Source organism: Salarias fasciatus, chromosome 10, assembly GCF_902148845.1.
Source record: "Salarias fasciatus chromosome 10, fSalaFa1.1, whole genome shotgun sequence".
Taxonomy (NCBI): Eukaryota; Metazoa; Chordata; class Actinopteri; order Blenniiformes; family Blenniidae; genus Salarias; species Salarias fasciatus.
Genome location: NC_043754.1, coordinates 19,860,676 through 19,877,256, shown reverse-complemented (window position 1 = coordinate 19,877,256; position 16,581 = coordinate 19,860,676). Strand labels below are relative to the sequence as shown.

At 41.6% G+C, this 16,581-nt stretch overlaps 1 protein-coding gene across 5 annotated transcripts in view; it reads left to right on the top strand.

Moving 5' to 3' along the window:
- The window catches only part of cadm1a (cell adhesion molecule 1a), a 396,714-nt gene that overhangs the window by 294,138 nt on the left and 85,995 nt on the right, over nucleotides 1–16,581 (top strand). For all 5 annotated transcript variants that reach the window (XM_030100926.1, XM_030100925.1, XM_030100927.1 and 2 more), the window contains one exon: nucleotides 10,785–10,931. In XM_030100926.1, coding sequence (XP_029956786.1) covers nucleotides 10,785–10,931 — 147 coding nt within the window. The remainder of the gene's footprint in view (nucleotides 1–10,784; nucleotides 10,932–16,581) is intronic.

The following is a 16,581-nucleotide window of genomic DNA, read 5'->3' as shown; positions in this document are numbered from 1 at the left end:
CCCCCTTTTTTTTTTTTTCGGTGCCATGGGCCAAATGTGTTCCTGGACCGCTGGTGATGCTTGAAGTATTGGGAGGTACAAGATTGTGGATAACACTTAAAAGATACAGTTTGACAGTGATGACCACACCTCTGTGTATCTTTCAAACACACCTCTGTTCACTCACTACCTCCTGCTGCACGGCAAGCACTAATGTAACAATGACCAGTGATAATGTAATGATGTTTCCTGTTTTAATGCCATAATCCGTCATTGAAAAAATATTTTGCTACTTTATTACATCATCAGCATGCTATTACATTATTGGTTGCTGTTGTAAGAATTCGGCTTATTTAATGAGAGCATAATAATCATATGTAAATACTAATAACTTCAAATTGTTTTCATTACTGAGCATGAGGATCTATACCAGGAGAGGGTTAAATCTGGAAGCTTTTTAGACATTTTACTGTATTTTGCACCGGGAAGTACCATTATAATTGTCTTTATAATGAAATTGTAGTTTTCCTAAATAAATTTAAAGATTATTATGGCACTGTCAAACAACTCTGATCTGAACCAAGCCACAATCTTCACCCCATCCCTCACTTCCTGTTTCATAATAACAGATAAAGCCTGAAACGAAAGTAAAATAACTGCACGCTAATTGAATTCTATTATTTCAAAAGTGATGAGAATAACTGTGAATGCCTACCACACCCATGTTTTTACACGATCGCATCTTGTAGCTTTTAATTTGCTCTTACAAACAGCAATTTTTATTGCAATTTTTTTTTCTGCTCTTAACCTTTTTTTTTTTTTTTTTTTTTTTTTTACAGAAAATACTTTAAAATTGGAAATTGGTACCCCAGGGTGTTGTTGGACTAGATTTGAAGTCCCAAATTTTTAAATGGATTTTTGTAGAAGGTCATGCAATTATTTTGCCAAATCCCATTGATTATTACTGTCCTATAATTTCATCAGTTATTTGATTTTACCCTAAATATAAAATTTTAGATGTGCCCAAATAGCCTCCGCTTGTCACAAATCATTATCTTGCGGTGTAACCCACAGGGTGAAATGTTCATGTTACGATGTTTTGTGATTGAAACTTCTTAACAGTTATTTCTTCTCAAATATTGAAAGAAATAAGTCATGAAAGGAACTACTAAATTTATTTTTTTGGATCAAATTCTGTTTTCTTTGTTGTATTATTGGATTATTTTCTTCATGAATAATACATTAGAATTATTTAATCAGTTTACTGTTGGTAGAATCAGCTTTAGCAGTATCTGATGGTATTCACACACTGTATAGACATTTTTTTGTTTGTCTATTACAGCCATGTGGAGCTTTAGTGGTTAGCACTCTGACCTCACAGAACTAATACGCCGGTTTGAGTCCAGGCTTGGAGCTTTTCTGTGAGGAATTCTTCTCTGGACTTTTTCCTGGTTTCCTCCCACACTCCAGAAACATGCTCTTCAGGTCAACTGGTGACCCTAAATTGCCCCTCGGTGTGTGAGTGTGTGTGGTTTTCTGCCTCGCTCTGTTTGCTCTGCGGTGACCTGTTGACCTTTCCAGGGTATACCATACCATCACTCATCACTCATCATCATCCAACTTCGGCTCCATAGAAATATGAGGCTGGGTGGTGGCTCGGGACCAAAAAGTATAGTAAACATTTTATATTCCATCTTATTTATTTTTGAGTGATTTAAACTGTAGTAATACAGATGTTTGCAGTAATCTGGATACTGGATTTTCCTGCTTTTTTCACTTCCAATAGCATCATGAATGACATCCAATAAGAGTATTCAAATTAAACCCTCTTACTCATTAGTGGTCACTTTCATTCTCATATACTTATATTCATTGCGGCGTGATTGCATCGAGCATTGAGCTCCCGTCACAACAACAATGTGGAGCTAGATGTCTTGTTGAAGGAAATCTTCACACATGTTGGCGTGTTATGGACTGGTATAGATTTTGAAGTTCATACCTACAAAAAAGCTATATGGAAGATGATCACTTAAAGGTGCTGTAGGCAGGATTTTGCTAGTCAATGCTAATTTTTCTGTGTTTTCTTTGGATTAAATGTTAGAGAACCCATTGATAATCCTTTAGGAGTGTAGCATAATTGCACTACCGTGAGGGTGCAGCGTTTCCATCTGTCTCTGTTCTGAGCTGAAAAGGAATCTCCACAGCTCCAGGTATCTTTGACCAATCAGAAGAGCCCCTGAGGCTCTAACCATGATTGGTCGAGAGGCGTTCGTTGCACATTCTTGTGGGAGGGGCTTAACTTACGTAAGGGCGTGATGTCAGAGAAAACAGGACAGGATTGGCTGTGCTGAGTTTCAAAACGCCATCTTACTTAGGTAACCCTAAGCAAGATGGCGGAGATGCCGAATCCTGCCTACTGCACCTTTAAGTCTGCAAATAAAAGTCGTGGGGGGGCTGCTGAAGAAATGCCTTTCACTGCATTGAGAGCAGAATCTCTGCTGAAGGCTGAGAGGTTTTGCATCTCCTTTTCAAATCTGTTAGCAAAAGACACAATCATTAACAACGGAAGTGTATTCAGATGTAGGAAATCGCATTTCACGATCTACATTCATCTAGTAACCTACACTCCTCACACCATGAAGGCAAACACAATGCAAAACGTGTCTTTTGTACAGTGTCACGTTTGAATACGTTTCCATACATGCAGCCCTTCAGTGGATCAGGCCTGTCGTCCTTTGGAGTATTTGATTATCTCTAATGCTGAAGCTGGAACTAAAGCTGTTACACTGTCAGATCCTGATTGAAATTGCCAGTGTTCAGCAGCCAATTCCATTCCCAAATCAAGTAACGACCCTCCTGGTAATACTCATTCATATTTGTCACCGCAATCAAGGATCTAAGTTGATTTCCGTGTTGCTGTGAAATTAATAAAAAACCAGCTGTCATTAGCTGTAGGATGAGTATTTGGAGAAGCCAACAAACGTTTTCCAGACAGTGTTTTATCACTGTCAGTGAACAATGGCTCTCGGTCATTATTATGCACTATCTTCTAATCAAACAATATTCTCCAGCAGCTGCTGTGGGTTTTGTTTGTGAAGCTTCAGAATATCGGGTCAACAACTCAGTGATTTATGCCTTTTCCTGCCCATACATTGGAGGCCTTCCTCGTCTAAATTCATCCACGTCATTCTGCTGTTTCCAGTTCCCGGGCAGTATATCTCATATTGCATGGGAAATTGGAAGGATGTGTGCTCCGAAGCTCCGCTGAATACTAACGCAGCTGAGAGTGAGACAGACACGTGGCCTCTTCACTTATCCGTGTTGCCTCTTGCTATTTGATATTGACATCTGTGCTGGATTTGCAGCTTTCCACCACTGTTTGCTCAGGTCCTGTTGTGTTACGGTTGGTTTTCCTCACATGTCCAGTGTGCAAATGGATGGTAATAGCATTTTTTTTTTTTTTTTTTTAAATGTGAATGCACAAGCTCATTCCTCATGAAAACGGCAAATTAAGTGACAGATTTAAACATTTGGAGGAAATGCATTAAGTGCAGCTCAGACCAGCAATTATATATCACTCCCACCATCTCTGATGTGCTATTATCATAATGTCTGTTTCAGCTATGGAAGTTTATCTTCCACTGTGATCGCATTGTAGCGCAGGACTGTCAGTGGTAACTAAATGTCCCCCACTAAAAGCTTCAATGTGTGACTTTTGTTTGAAGGAAGTGTATCATTAGTCTTGCGCTCCCACCCCTCGCTGGGTAAATGCGACGCTCCAGTACTTGTCAAACTTCTTGATGTGTTTTCTCTGGTGAAAAGCCTCACAGGCACCTTCAATAAAGTCTTCACAGGCACCGAGGAGGAACATTGCCAATCTGCATATTCTTTTCTGTGAGCGCGCGGAAATATTTTGATGCATGCGTCACTGTGACTTCCAGACAGCTGTTTTTTGGCAAGAAATCAGACCGGCGAGTGAATGAAGGGATCCGAGTCGGAGCAGATTTAAAGCACTGCAGCACTGCGCTGCTTGGTTTGCTAAGCAATTTTATGACGTGCTCACGCTGTGGGTGCATTCACATTAGCAGATTGATTTCACATCTTTGCGGAAATTTGTTTAACATTTTAGTAATAATGGCAAAAAGAAAACAACAAATATTTTCTTCCTCTTTCAATTACCTTTCAGCAGCTAAATTCCTGGTTAACGATGCATTATTTTCCTGATGAAACTTCTGGAAGGACTGAGGGGAAGTGGGATTGAATCAAAACCTTCAAGTCAAAAACTTTACCTTTAAGACCACCACTCCCGATCGAATATTTCACAGATAGCTTCTAAAATAAGCAAGTAGGACGGTAAAACCTGCAAATACAAGTGTGTGCGGGGTTGCTCGGTCGGTCGGGGTCAGGGGTCGAGCGCTGGGGCCCCAGTATTAATGACCTTAGCCTTCTCCTGGTGTGGACGGCCCCACTGGTAGTGTTTTCCCATGATGCTTAGTGCCATGCCATGTCTCCTCTGCTGTGTGCAAATAATTCGGAGTGTGTCTGTTTGTGTGTGTGTTTGTGTGTGTGTGTGTGTGTGGGTGTGGGTGTGGGTGTGGCGTATACTGATTGATGGTGCAGTTTTTATTCTTTTGTTTTTATGACTGTTTTTACTGTTCAGCACTTTGCGTTGTTTTTATAAATATGAAAAAGTGCTCTACAAATAAAGTTTGATTGATTGGTTTGATTGAAGTTACAAATGATTATCCTTTATTCTATACTGAAGCAGAAGCAATAATGCCCTCGTGTGCTCTGCATGCAGAATTACCTGTGTTCAAAGTTAAATCATACACTACTGTGAAAATGCTACCGAAAACTTCAGTGGGCCCAATACAGACCTCTGGAACACGGTGGTTCTTGTGGTTGGGCACAAGTTTTATTCAGAAATCACCCTAGAAAATGTTGAAAATCAATGGTCAAAGGCACTGACATACTGTATTTAAACAATGAATGAAAAATATGCAGATTGAGGCAGGCAAACTTGACTACAAAGAAAAAGACAACGACTACAGTTTTTCTTTTTTTTTCTTTTTTTCTTTTTTTTTTTGATTGTCGGGTAAAATAGAACTTCAGATTTGGGTTAAAGCTAGGGTTGGCGATTTGAATGAGATACATTTTTTTAAATACTGGTTAAAATGATCTTTATGACCCAATGGGAAGCAATTCATAGCGTGTTTTTAAAGTAGTTTGGAAAATATCCGCTATCTACAGCAGGAGTAAAACGGGAAAAACAGCAACCAATAGTCTTGAGGGCACACCTTTTTTTAAACCAATCAAATCCCTTCGCCGTTCCACCTGCCCCCTGCGCGTACATGTACACGTGCACTGACCCTGGTTCAGTGCGCGCATAGGACGGAGCGTCGTTGCAGAATGGCGGAGAAGAATGTTTGGGGGTTCACTCACCGTTCAGTGCGCTATACCTTGGCGTTGTGCAAATAAAGAAAAACGAAGAAACGAAGCGCTGAGGACAGGTTACGCCAGGAACACACTGGACGCGGAAGTGCCGCGCGCACTGCGCGCGGCGTGAACGTCTCCGCATCTCCGCTGCCAACAGGAGCTCCTCCAATGGGGTGGGAGCTGGGCGGAGCTGGGCGGAGCTAGCTAGGCGGAGCCTTGAGGAGATGCTACATGCTAACGCTAGTTTTCCAAGATCGCCAACCCTAGCTTTAAAGTAAAACTAGAGTGTGGATTTCACGAGTTAGACTTTCAATTACTCAGTCCTCCTTAAATCATCATTTAAAAAAAAATGACACTGTGAAGTAAAGAACTAAAGCATTTGCTTGCATATGTCTGTAAGATCTACTGCAGGGACACATTCAGGGAGTTAATAACTGACTGGAAATGTTCAACTTTACAGTGTCAAAAAAAGCATTCATTTCCACAGGCTTGTACAATTAAAACACTGATGCCTTCCTTCATAAAAAAAGCTGTGATTTTGAATGTATGCAACAGTAACCAAAGCTGACATGATATTAATTAAATAATGTTAAAAATAAGCTGCATTAGTTGCATTCTTTGATCCGTGTTGTCTTCTGTTTTGTTTTCTCTCAGTGACCCTCTGACACAGACTCCCCCTCCCAGCATTAACGCCAGAAATACACTTTGAAGTGTAAAAAAAAAAAAGAAAAGAAAAGAAAAGAAAAGAAACTCCGGCTTTAAGCAGCCTTCCATGTCAGGAGTGTTTTTCTGAAGCTCCTCTGACAGTGTCCTAGGAGGCCGCGGCACATGGTTGTTGTTGGCCATTAATTAGTGTGGAGCTCCTCCACCTCCACCTCCCTGCACCCTCTTCCAGGATGTCAGACTTGTTTATTTTGCACAACAGGAACAATTAAGCCGCTGACAGGGCAGCCACCGTCTGAAGTCCTCCCGACTACTTCCGCCGGCTTAAAACACCGGCGAGCGCGCACCTTGCAGCGCCCCGCCGCTGCCTTGTAACCTTCAGCGGATGCCTTGAAATGCGTTTTGCTGCATGTAAGCGTATTATCATAACCAGATGCCCACCCTTAACGCCCACCTCTGCACATCTTTGAAAAATGAGGCTCTGTCTTGAATATTAAACGCGGCGAGGTTCATTTATTTAGGGCTGCGCTCGGGCCACCGAGGGATGCTGATTTGAATCTCGTTTGTTAAGCTGTCTATCCTTATCTGTCAGCATCAGAGGATGCAATTTCTCTCTTCCCACCTCATCCTCCTTGTCTTCTAAATGGCGGAGATATTTAGAGGTGCTTGACAACTGAGGCATGCAAATCAGCCGTTGATGTTTCTTGCGTTCTTTCAGTTTTTCTATCGCTTCTCAGCCCCCTGCGCCCTCCACCCTCTCCCCTTCCAACCCCTGTGTCGGCCCTTTTAGCCTCTCCGGGAAGATGCATTCGTGATTCTATTTTCATAACCAAGTAGGAGGGAAATGCAGGGAGCCGTCTACAAAGTCCTCATTCCTAAGTTTCCCTCTGAACTTCAATTGGAAGCCTCGCAAAACAGCAGCGTCTTTGTACGCCTCAACTTTACAGTTATTTATGCGTTCTGCATTCATTTAGCCCTGCCACGTATTAACATGAAGTCACATGTCTTCTTCACTTTTAGAAGCTCTCTTGCTGACGAAGTGTAAATGTATCATTGCAAAGTAATTGACATGAGTTGTAGCCTCACGTTACACCGCCTGTGTTTGAATGGTGTTGTATTCCGCAATGTGATCCTTCATTAAGTTAAATTAAGATTAATCAAACGCGTTGGACAGAGGAGAGTCTGAAGGCGGCGGCAGTGTTTGTGTGACCATGCAGTGCCGATGTGTGAGACACCAGCAAAGAAAAGGTACACCCGTCCTTTCATCTGGAAGATAAGTTTCAAGTTTTTTTTTAATTTGCAATCTCACAATCACTGCAGCACAGACCTCTGTAGCACTTAGCACGTTGTGGAGGACTTATGTGAGTAGATAAGCTCATGCTGACACTGGTTTTAAGAATGCTGCCTTTTCACTGTTACATCTGTGATCTCTTGTCTACAAGCATTTTTTGCAATCTGCCGGTGCAAGCTCTCGGTCTCTTCTCTCACGGAAACAAGCATCCCCCAGTGGAAAAAATGATTAACTCCAGGTGCTTCTGCTGAAAAATTGCAGCTAATGTCCTCTCTGTGGGTCAGGGTGAACCTGCTCAGAGATCAATTTTGGTACCCCTGTGATAAGGGGTGAGACAGAACAGTCTATACGTGCCTCTTTTCCACTGGAGCCCGCATTGAACCGGCCGTCAGTCCATCACAGGGCGAAAAACACAATCATATTCAGGTCTGTGAGCCACAAACTGGCCTGAAGCACATGGGAAACATATGGCACAAACAGCAACAGTGTAGGTCTCTGTGTAGTCACTTTACTGGAAGATTCAAATGCATTTTTTTAAGGATATCTTTTGTTGTGTAATTCCACTCACATGAACTTTCTACTGCAGTATCCTGATCTTTAGCATAATATCCCTTTCCAATTTGTAGCAATTTCCTGTCAGAACTGTTGTCTTGAAGTTTTCAGTATTTCACTAAACTTTCACTTAACTACTAAAATAAGAGTCCTTCATTAATCTGGAAATTAACTCCGTCCTTGTGCTTGAATGATATTCAGCCGTGCATAAAGTGCCTATTGGATTATATATTTATAGTTACTTTATTAGTCCCAAGGTTAGTATGTGTGATACATTAGCAGCCTTAATCAGCCATTATTACATTTGAAAGTGTGTCTGCATGCTGGTTTTGTTGCTTCCACTTACTTCATTACAGTCATGTACTACATATGTTTGCTGGACTTGAAAGTCCAATTAAACAATATGTAACGAAGCACAAGGCATTAAAAAAGTACATTTAGTCAGAAAAACAACAGTACTCTGAAGTTTTCTTCAGCGTGAGTGTGTGAGAGGGGTAAATGTTGCTGCGCGCTGCGAGTGCAATGGATCTGTCATCATCAAACCGCATCGCTGTACGTCTGGAAGTCTCCATAATGGTGGATTTCGGTCGTGGAAGGCGATAAGTACACCCTCATGATGGCATCACAGGCCCGGGCTGCAGTACATCGGGGCCCCTGTGCTCCATTAGGCCAAACTGCTTTCAGTGAGTCGATGCTGCGGAGGACGCTCCTCCGGCTGCGTGTGGAGCTGGAGGCGTCTGGGAGTCCTCGGGCAGTAAAACACCGACTGTGGCTTTATTGTTTTTTTCTTGTCAAACCTGGCAAAGGAAGTGCTGAGCTCCTCAGCTAGCCTGGCATCCACGCCTCTGCTGCTGCTGCTGCTGGATGTAGGCTGTAAATTTCCTTCTCCTTATTTATAGCCGTTAATGGACCTGATGGCGAGCTACATTGTTATTGAAGTTCTCCTCAGTGTTTATTTTACTTGGCTCGTCTATGCTGCACGCAGCCCACTGTCAAAGCGACCATATTTGAGCCACTGATCGATCTACTTATGCATGCAGGACCGGGTCAGTCGGGCCGTAGGTTGATCGGATGGTTGCATGTCAGTTGTGTGCAAACAACTGAGGTAATTCGGCGCCTCTGATTGGCTGCTCTGCCGGTTCTGTTGTAGTTCACGAGGCCGGGCACTGCTGGCTGTGTTGCTGATGGTGTTTAGACAGGCTGTCATGTAAAGTGGACACACACGGTGTGAACTCCTGCAGAACGTCCCACGCCACATTCTAATTCGGTGGTTTGTTACGGTGCAGAGCAGAAGGAAAGAACATTTCAAGTGCAGGAAAATGATTTCCTAAATTGTTGCATTGATTGTGTTACTCAGTCTCTGTGTAGCTTGCGATGTGTCGGAGTGTGTGTGTGAGAACTTGAGTATCTCACAACATAGAAATAAAGCGCCGGGGACCAACATAACCAGCAGCCAGCGCTGGCGATCTGCCTAGCGTAGTGATCATTTAAAACAAACCAAAGCCACTCAAGGCTCACCATCAGCCTCAACAATAGATGCTCCCCCAAAGCAAAGTCTGAGATGTTATTACTGTAGTTTTTCAAATCAAAGCAGCGCAGAGCCAGAAAGAATCCAATTTTCATTCTCCAGGCAGAGATATTGTTTGTGAAACAAGGAAGTGCAGCAATCTAAGTAGCGACTGATGACCGATGACGGCCGTGACCAATTTTTTTTCTCTCTCTCAGCCCACAGGCTCTCTGAGCTGCAGTATCTGCAGTCACTCAGCTCTGTTTGTTCCCCGTTGTTTGTCTATGTATGCTGATGCTCATTAAATCTCACACTGAACCACGATGTTTGAGAAAGTCGGATTAGGACACTGTAATAGGAAAAAAAATACTCTCAGAATCCGTGGTGGAGTGATGTGTTTGTTGGATTTCTTCAGAAAGCACTGGAATATTACTATAACACCACAAGTTTTGGCTTCAAGTAGGTAATCATTTGAAATTAGTCATGGATTTACTGTCGTTTCAGTGGCCTGAGCTGCTTTGTTGCTGCATCTTCTCTGTCTTCAGTTATTTCCTTTTAGGAAGCACTAACCTCCAGATTATGGAGCATCTTCATCCAACTGACTAACGTAGTTTTGTGCATCAGAAACAGTCTAAATTAAAGAAATCATTAATGACTAAATATGAAAGTCTTTAGAGGTGAAAATGGAAAACAGGGACGGTCAGTTAAAGTCTGTTTTGGTATCTGACTCGACCATCTGTCCCTGTGTTTCAACAGCTTTCCTAAAAGTTGACTTGACTCATTCCTGAGAGATAAAACATCAGTATGGATTTTTTTTCTTCTTTCCCCTCCTCCTCCTTGTCTGTCTTTGCTGTCTCGTCATCGTCTCATGTCATCTCACACTCATCCCCGGGGCGGCTCCGACCCACGCCGTGTCCCGACCCTCTCAATAACCACAGGTGTGTGAGTCACCGCCGTGGCCACGCATCCCACACGCTCTCCATTAACACACCTGAGTCACTCGTCGTGGCTGACTCGGGTAATGGCGTCTTCTCTCACCTCCAGCTCTGCAGCTGTGGAAGCTGTGTGGAAAACACTCTCTGAATGGATTTATTGTGCTGCAACAGTTTTTTTCTTTCCTCTTTTTTTTTTTTTTTTCTTTTTTTTGCTGTCCTCTTAATGTCACTTTTTAACCTTTTCTCTGATTCCGGTTCTTTTATTCCATTAATCTTACAGTATCTGCTGCACAGTTTGTTCTGCGATGCTGTTTTTGAATCCGAGAAGCAGAAATCACTGTAGTTTTTGATTCCTTGTTATATTTTTTTTATTTTCCCCTTAACAGCAGTGATTAATGTGTCCTTGTGTGTGTTTGTCCAGTGGTGAGTCAGAACCTGGTGACAGACAATGTGTCGGTGGTGGAGGGAGAGATGGCCATCATCAGCTGTCGGGTGAAGGACAACGACGACTCGGTGATCCAGCTGCTCAACCCCAACAGACAGACCATCTACTTCAGAGACATGAGGCGTGAGTACCGCCGTTTCGCCACATCTGCTGATTAGCGCGTGCGCCGGAGGTGTCGGTTTTAAAGTGAGCACGTTTGCATCGTTTCGAGCGGAGGAAAACAATGCAGACGCGCAGAGGAGGCAGGCTTCAAACGCTGACAGCCACTTATAGACGTTTTATTCAGAGGCTGTCACCAAGAAACACATTTCCATCTGGGTTTTTTTATCTTTACATTGCAACAAAGCAGCTTGTCAAAGTGAAGCAAAACTGCATACCAACACGACTCCGGCGGGCTAATTCTGTATTTGCGCTGCAACGCAGGGTCAGGGTTACAGATTTAAACCTCGCTGTCAGAATACAGCAGGGGAAGATTATACAAACGCTACAAAATTATATTAAAATACAAAGTTTTCTTTCATCTTCACTTCAATAGAAGTTCAGATGCTAAAAAGCTCTCGAGTTAATTTAAAAGTACCAATTAAATGTCTTCTGTAAGTAACACTTAAAGTGTGGTTTTTGCGATGTACTGAAGGAACACAAAGAGACGTCAGAACATGTGAGAAACTTGAAGAGTTTCTCTTGTCGGGTTTAACTTGAGCTGAACGCTCATTGCTGAGGTTGTAGTTTGCCGTGTTGTGGATCCGATCTGCGATTTTGTTGCGAGGTGCTCACCCATTTTAAAGAGCCAACATTTGCATTATGGTAATCAGCTGGAGTTCCTTCTTTTGTTTTCATGCACATCTAAGTCGGACTCTCGCACGCGCTCGCTCTCTGAAGTGGCAAGTGGGTCATTTCCAGCTGCACGTCTGTGTATTAATAGCAGGAATCTGTTACCCACAACATGAGGTGAGAATAGGCAATCCCAGCTCACACCATGCATCCACTTTCACTTTGAGTGAAACTTTAGATTTTGCCCTATTTAAAAAAAAAAAGGAAAACTTTTTCGTTAGCTTGCTATATTTGGTGTTACTTGTTTGTTTTTTTACTCAAAACTACACTGCAACACAGCAGAGACAAAGTAGATTTACCTTTAATAATGAAGAGTTTGGGCTATCTGCCAACAACCTGCTGTTAAACACTGTTCAATATTGCCATTACAAGCAGCACTGAGCAATAAACTATTTAAGTGTTAAATTGAAGATCGACTTAATTGACTCCTTTCCCGGCACTGATTAATATCCGAACTCTGGAAATCAACACTTCTCCATGACTCCTGCACGTCTGTGTGCGTATGTGTGTGTGAATTTATGTTTATGAGTCAAAGTTTTATGTTTGTGTTCCATTAATTAGACTCCACATTTGCTCACTCCCGACTCCAATTAGCCCGAGCTGATGCCATTAACCTCCAGGTCTGTTTCAAACCCCGCTCTGTGAGTTTGCGCCTGATAGGTTGAACAGAAACGACAGAACAGCTCATGTGTTCACGTGAAGAACGTGTCGAAATGATATTAACCTGCTGCTGAAGACCTGCCCATATGTTCACACAAATAAATACCGATAATCTTGATGGTTTCAACTATTTTCCTCACACTGCTGTATAAATACTGCCACTTTTAGGTTTAATGAGGTATTTGGTGTCACTGCAGCGTTCACTCATTATCATAAAATGTCTTTTTTTTCCTCTCAGTTTCCGTTTCTCAGGGTATTCATGCAGTATTTGAAGTGAGAAACTTTTCACAGCCGAGCATCTTCAGCCTCCTAATAAAAGTCAAGTAGCTTGTTGGCTTTTGACCTGGCATTTTGCCATCAGGGTGAGTCAACACAGACATAAATATCTGGCTTACTCGCTTTAGATATGTTTTTTCTTTTTTTTTTCTTTTTTTTTAAGAAATCAGCAGGCGGCTTTCCTGAACTAACTCGATCTGCCAAGAGAGAAAATATTTATTCAGTGTTTTTATTGAGAAATGATAAAAGAATCAAAGCACTTCAGTTCATTATTCAAATTTAAAAAAAATATCTGTTTAAAATAACGACTGTGGTGAAATACTGATTCAACGTTTTGCTTAAGTAAATGAAGGGTACAGGTCCTCAAACCGGGGATTTTCTTACTGTCTTATCCCTAAAAAAGTATCACCCAAAGTAGGAAGGTTAAACTGATTACAGGTAAGATGTGCGTACAGGAAGTTTCACACTAGTAATTAATATTCTCTCACCTTACTTGCACTTTAAGGAGACGCATTAACTTTGACTCTTCTGCCTGATTAATCTGGAACGAGGTTAAAACAACCTTCCAAACATGTTGGGCTTTCATCATGTCTGCTTTAATAAAATCAGCCTATGTCCCTAAACATTTAATGACCTGCGTGTTTATTCTTATCCTGCCCAATTATCCTGTCACAGCTCTAATTAGCTGCGTTTAGTTGGACATATTGTCTTCTTTTCTGTGCCTGTGCCACGTTCTGGATCATTAACCCTTCTGTGATTAGAACGCCTGGATTTCTTCAGATTTTCATGGATTTAGAAATGTAAAAAAAAGTGATTTTTTTTTTGCCCCTTTTCTCTTAAATATCTTCAACTTTTACATTACCAATGGAGTCATGATGATGAGTTTAAATTCTTGCTGAGTCCAGATCATTAGTTTTTCTGTACGTCGCTTTATTTTTCCACCTTTTGTTGTTGTTTTTGAACTTTTCGCACGTCACATTCTACATGTGGAAGCATGCAGCAAACAGCTGACCTCCCAGTAGCACGCTTCAGCATTCGCTCTACGACGGTGACATTATGTAGGAAGTTCCACATATGCAGATGCTGCTGTTAAGCAAGTGTATACTTGCTGATGCATCGCTTCTTTTTAGTGTATTGTTTATTTTGCCCTCAGCAGTTTGCATACTTTTCATGCCCCGTCTTCCAAAATGCATGTTTGTATCGAACACATTTGCATAGCCGGCTCCATACAAACAGATTTAATAAGAATAGAGATCATATGGAAAATGTCACGGCAGCTATAGCAGGCCTGAAATGTATATAATTATGCACTGGTTGCTGAGGGCAAAGCAGCTTAAGTTTTCGACGGAGATTGCGGCTCCACTTCGGCGGCATAATTTTCCCCCAGACGTTGAGTAAATAATTCAGCGAGCTAAAGTTAACGGCACGTGGGCCAGAGGACACTCTGGATCCCGAGCTGCGTCCGCACGGCGCTCGCAGAGACGCGCGGGGTTGTCGCGCTTTCATCACGCGGAGAAACAACACGATCGGCGCAATCGCAACGGCGCCAGGTCTTCGAGGGCGACAACGTGAAGGTGTCAAATGATCAAAACGCCGGCATTATTTCTTCCTCATTTACTGGTAAATGCACAATTAGCAGCTTTTCCGGAGATGGGGAGGTATTTATTTTTTCTTTTTTGCTGCAGTTCAGTTCTTTTTCTTTTTTTTTTTTCTTTTTTTTTTTTGCTGCTGTTGCTTTTGTAGCTCTCTCAACCTGACCTACACTGAACCTGCGTGTGCGTGTGTGTTGTGTGTGTGCGTGCGCGTCTAACCTTCCTCCCACATGCTCGCACTCACCAAAGATGTTGGCTACCATTCGAAGGAAAAAAGCAGCGCGAGAGTTTCACTGGAGAAAAACAGTTTTTATTCAGAATTGCGATGCAGTTAGCCCACCACATGAAACTGGCAGCGGTTTACCTGAGAAGCGAACAGAACGGGCGGATGCTTGCAGTATTTAATCATCAGCGCTCACACGGTTTGCTCCGACTGTAAAAACCCAATAATACTCCAATCTGAATGCGTACTGTAAATAACGGAGTCCGTCAATAGCCTGATGATGAGATTTTGAAGTGATGTTGCCGCACTAACAGGAGAGTGAGCTATCAGCAATAATTATGGCGCACTCAAGACGAATCACCGAGTGGAAAAACCATTCGAAGAAAGAGAAAAAAAAAAAAAAAAAAGCACTTTGCATGATTAATTTCTCCAGAGAGAAAATAACAAACCAAAATCTAATAAAATACCTGGGCGCACAGTCAAATTTAGTCAGACGGAGGAAGAAAACAGCAGCTGGTAAGAAAAGAGGGAGAAAAAAAAACAAAAAACAAATGGAAGTGAGAGTTAGAACTGTTTATATTCGTCAGACGGACAAACGCAACTTCAAATAATGCCAGAGATGCTCTTTCTCTGCATGTGTGTCGCTGCTGTTAGTGCGATCGCTCAAGCTGAAGATGTGTGATGATGCATCTGCAGTGAGGCTGTAAAAACAAACGCACCCTAAAAACAAGGCATCTCTTTGCTTTGTTGCACACACTCTTTTGTGACACAAGTTGCTACATTAATTTCAGTTTTTTTTTTTCTTTTCAGACACTTAGAAAGTCACATTCCCTCGATGTAGACAGTTTAGTTTTTTTGTTGGGTTTTGCTTGTTTGTTTCTTTTTTAAGCAGAAATGATGAAGACATGCAAGCATAATGGACAAGGAAACAGCGTTTGCTCAAGGGTGTCAAACATGAGGACCGTGGGCCACAACTGGCCCGCAAGAGGCTCCCATCCGGCCCACCATGCCAAAAAAAAAATTCAACTTAATTAATCAATTAATTAAAAAAAAATCTGATTATCAAGAGAAGCCTGGGTGTGATAAATAGTAATAATCTGAATGGTCGTGAAAATCTGTAAAAAAAAAGTAGAAATACAGAAAGGATTATGGAATGCAAATTGTGAAGAAGATAAAGAAGAAAAATCACTTTCACTGTATTGCAATTTACAACAAGTAATGCGACCGATGTCAGACTTACAATATAAATGTTTTATAACCACTGACTGTTGCTGAGGAATGTTTCCTGATATGAATATCAAGAATATATAGAAGAATGCAAATAGAATAGAGAAAACTGAAACGATAGAAACATAATGCAAAGATGAACGTGAAAATGAGAGTGAAGAAGCCAAGTATGACAAACATGAAAAATATGAAAATATGGGAGAAAATATAGAGTACAAATACCAAACAGAATACGCGTATCAAAAAGATGAATACCAAGAACACGGTGACGAATACAAAGAAGAAAGCGACGCTGTCAAAAACCGAGGGGATCAAGAATAGAAGGAATAATATACAATGGCGGATAGAGTAGAAGAAGAGCACCAATACAAAAAAATAAGAGAACAGTAATGACAAAGACAAAGTATGACAATAAAGAAAACACATATAAAGGTAATGACGTAGACAAGGGTGAGAGAAACAATCATATGAAGAATAATAATAAAAAAAAATCCAAAGAAAAAAAAATTAAATAAGCAGGAAGATGATAAAAGCGAAGAATGTGAAAAAGAATGGTTAAGTGGATGAAGAAGACCAACAGGTTGAGTTTGAAGAAGACAATAGTTCCCAACACAAAGTGAAGACAATGACGAACGCGGAGAATACAAAGAACGCAGAAGATGAATACAGTGAAGAGCATCAATACCGAAGCTCCAAGAAGCAGACCGCACAGAAGATGAATACAAAGACGGCAAATACTTTTATGATGAAGAGGAGAAAGGAGAAGACTTGCACACAAATCGAGAAAAGCCGTCCACCAGATCCTGCCTTTGTGCACGTTTATTGGTCCAGCAACTCCAAGCTTTTTGACTGTGTTGTTAAGCAAAAAGTAACGTCAATTTTTGTTTGTGCTGAATCTCAAACTGATGTCACACCGTCGCATGTTTCATCGCATCGAAGGCCAGTTTGATCAACAGCCGGGATG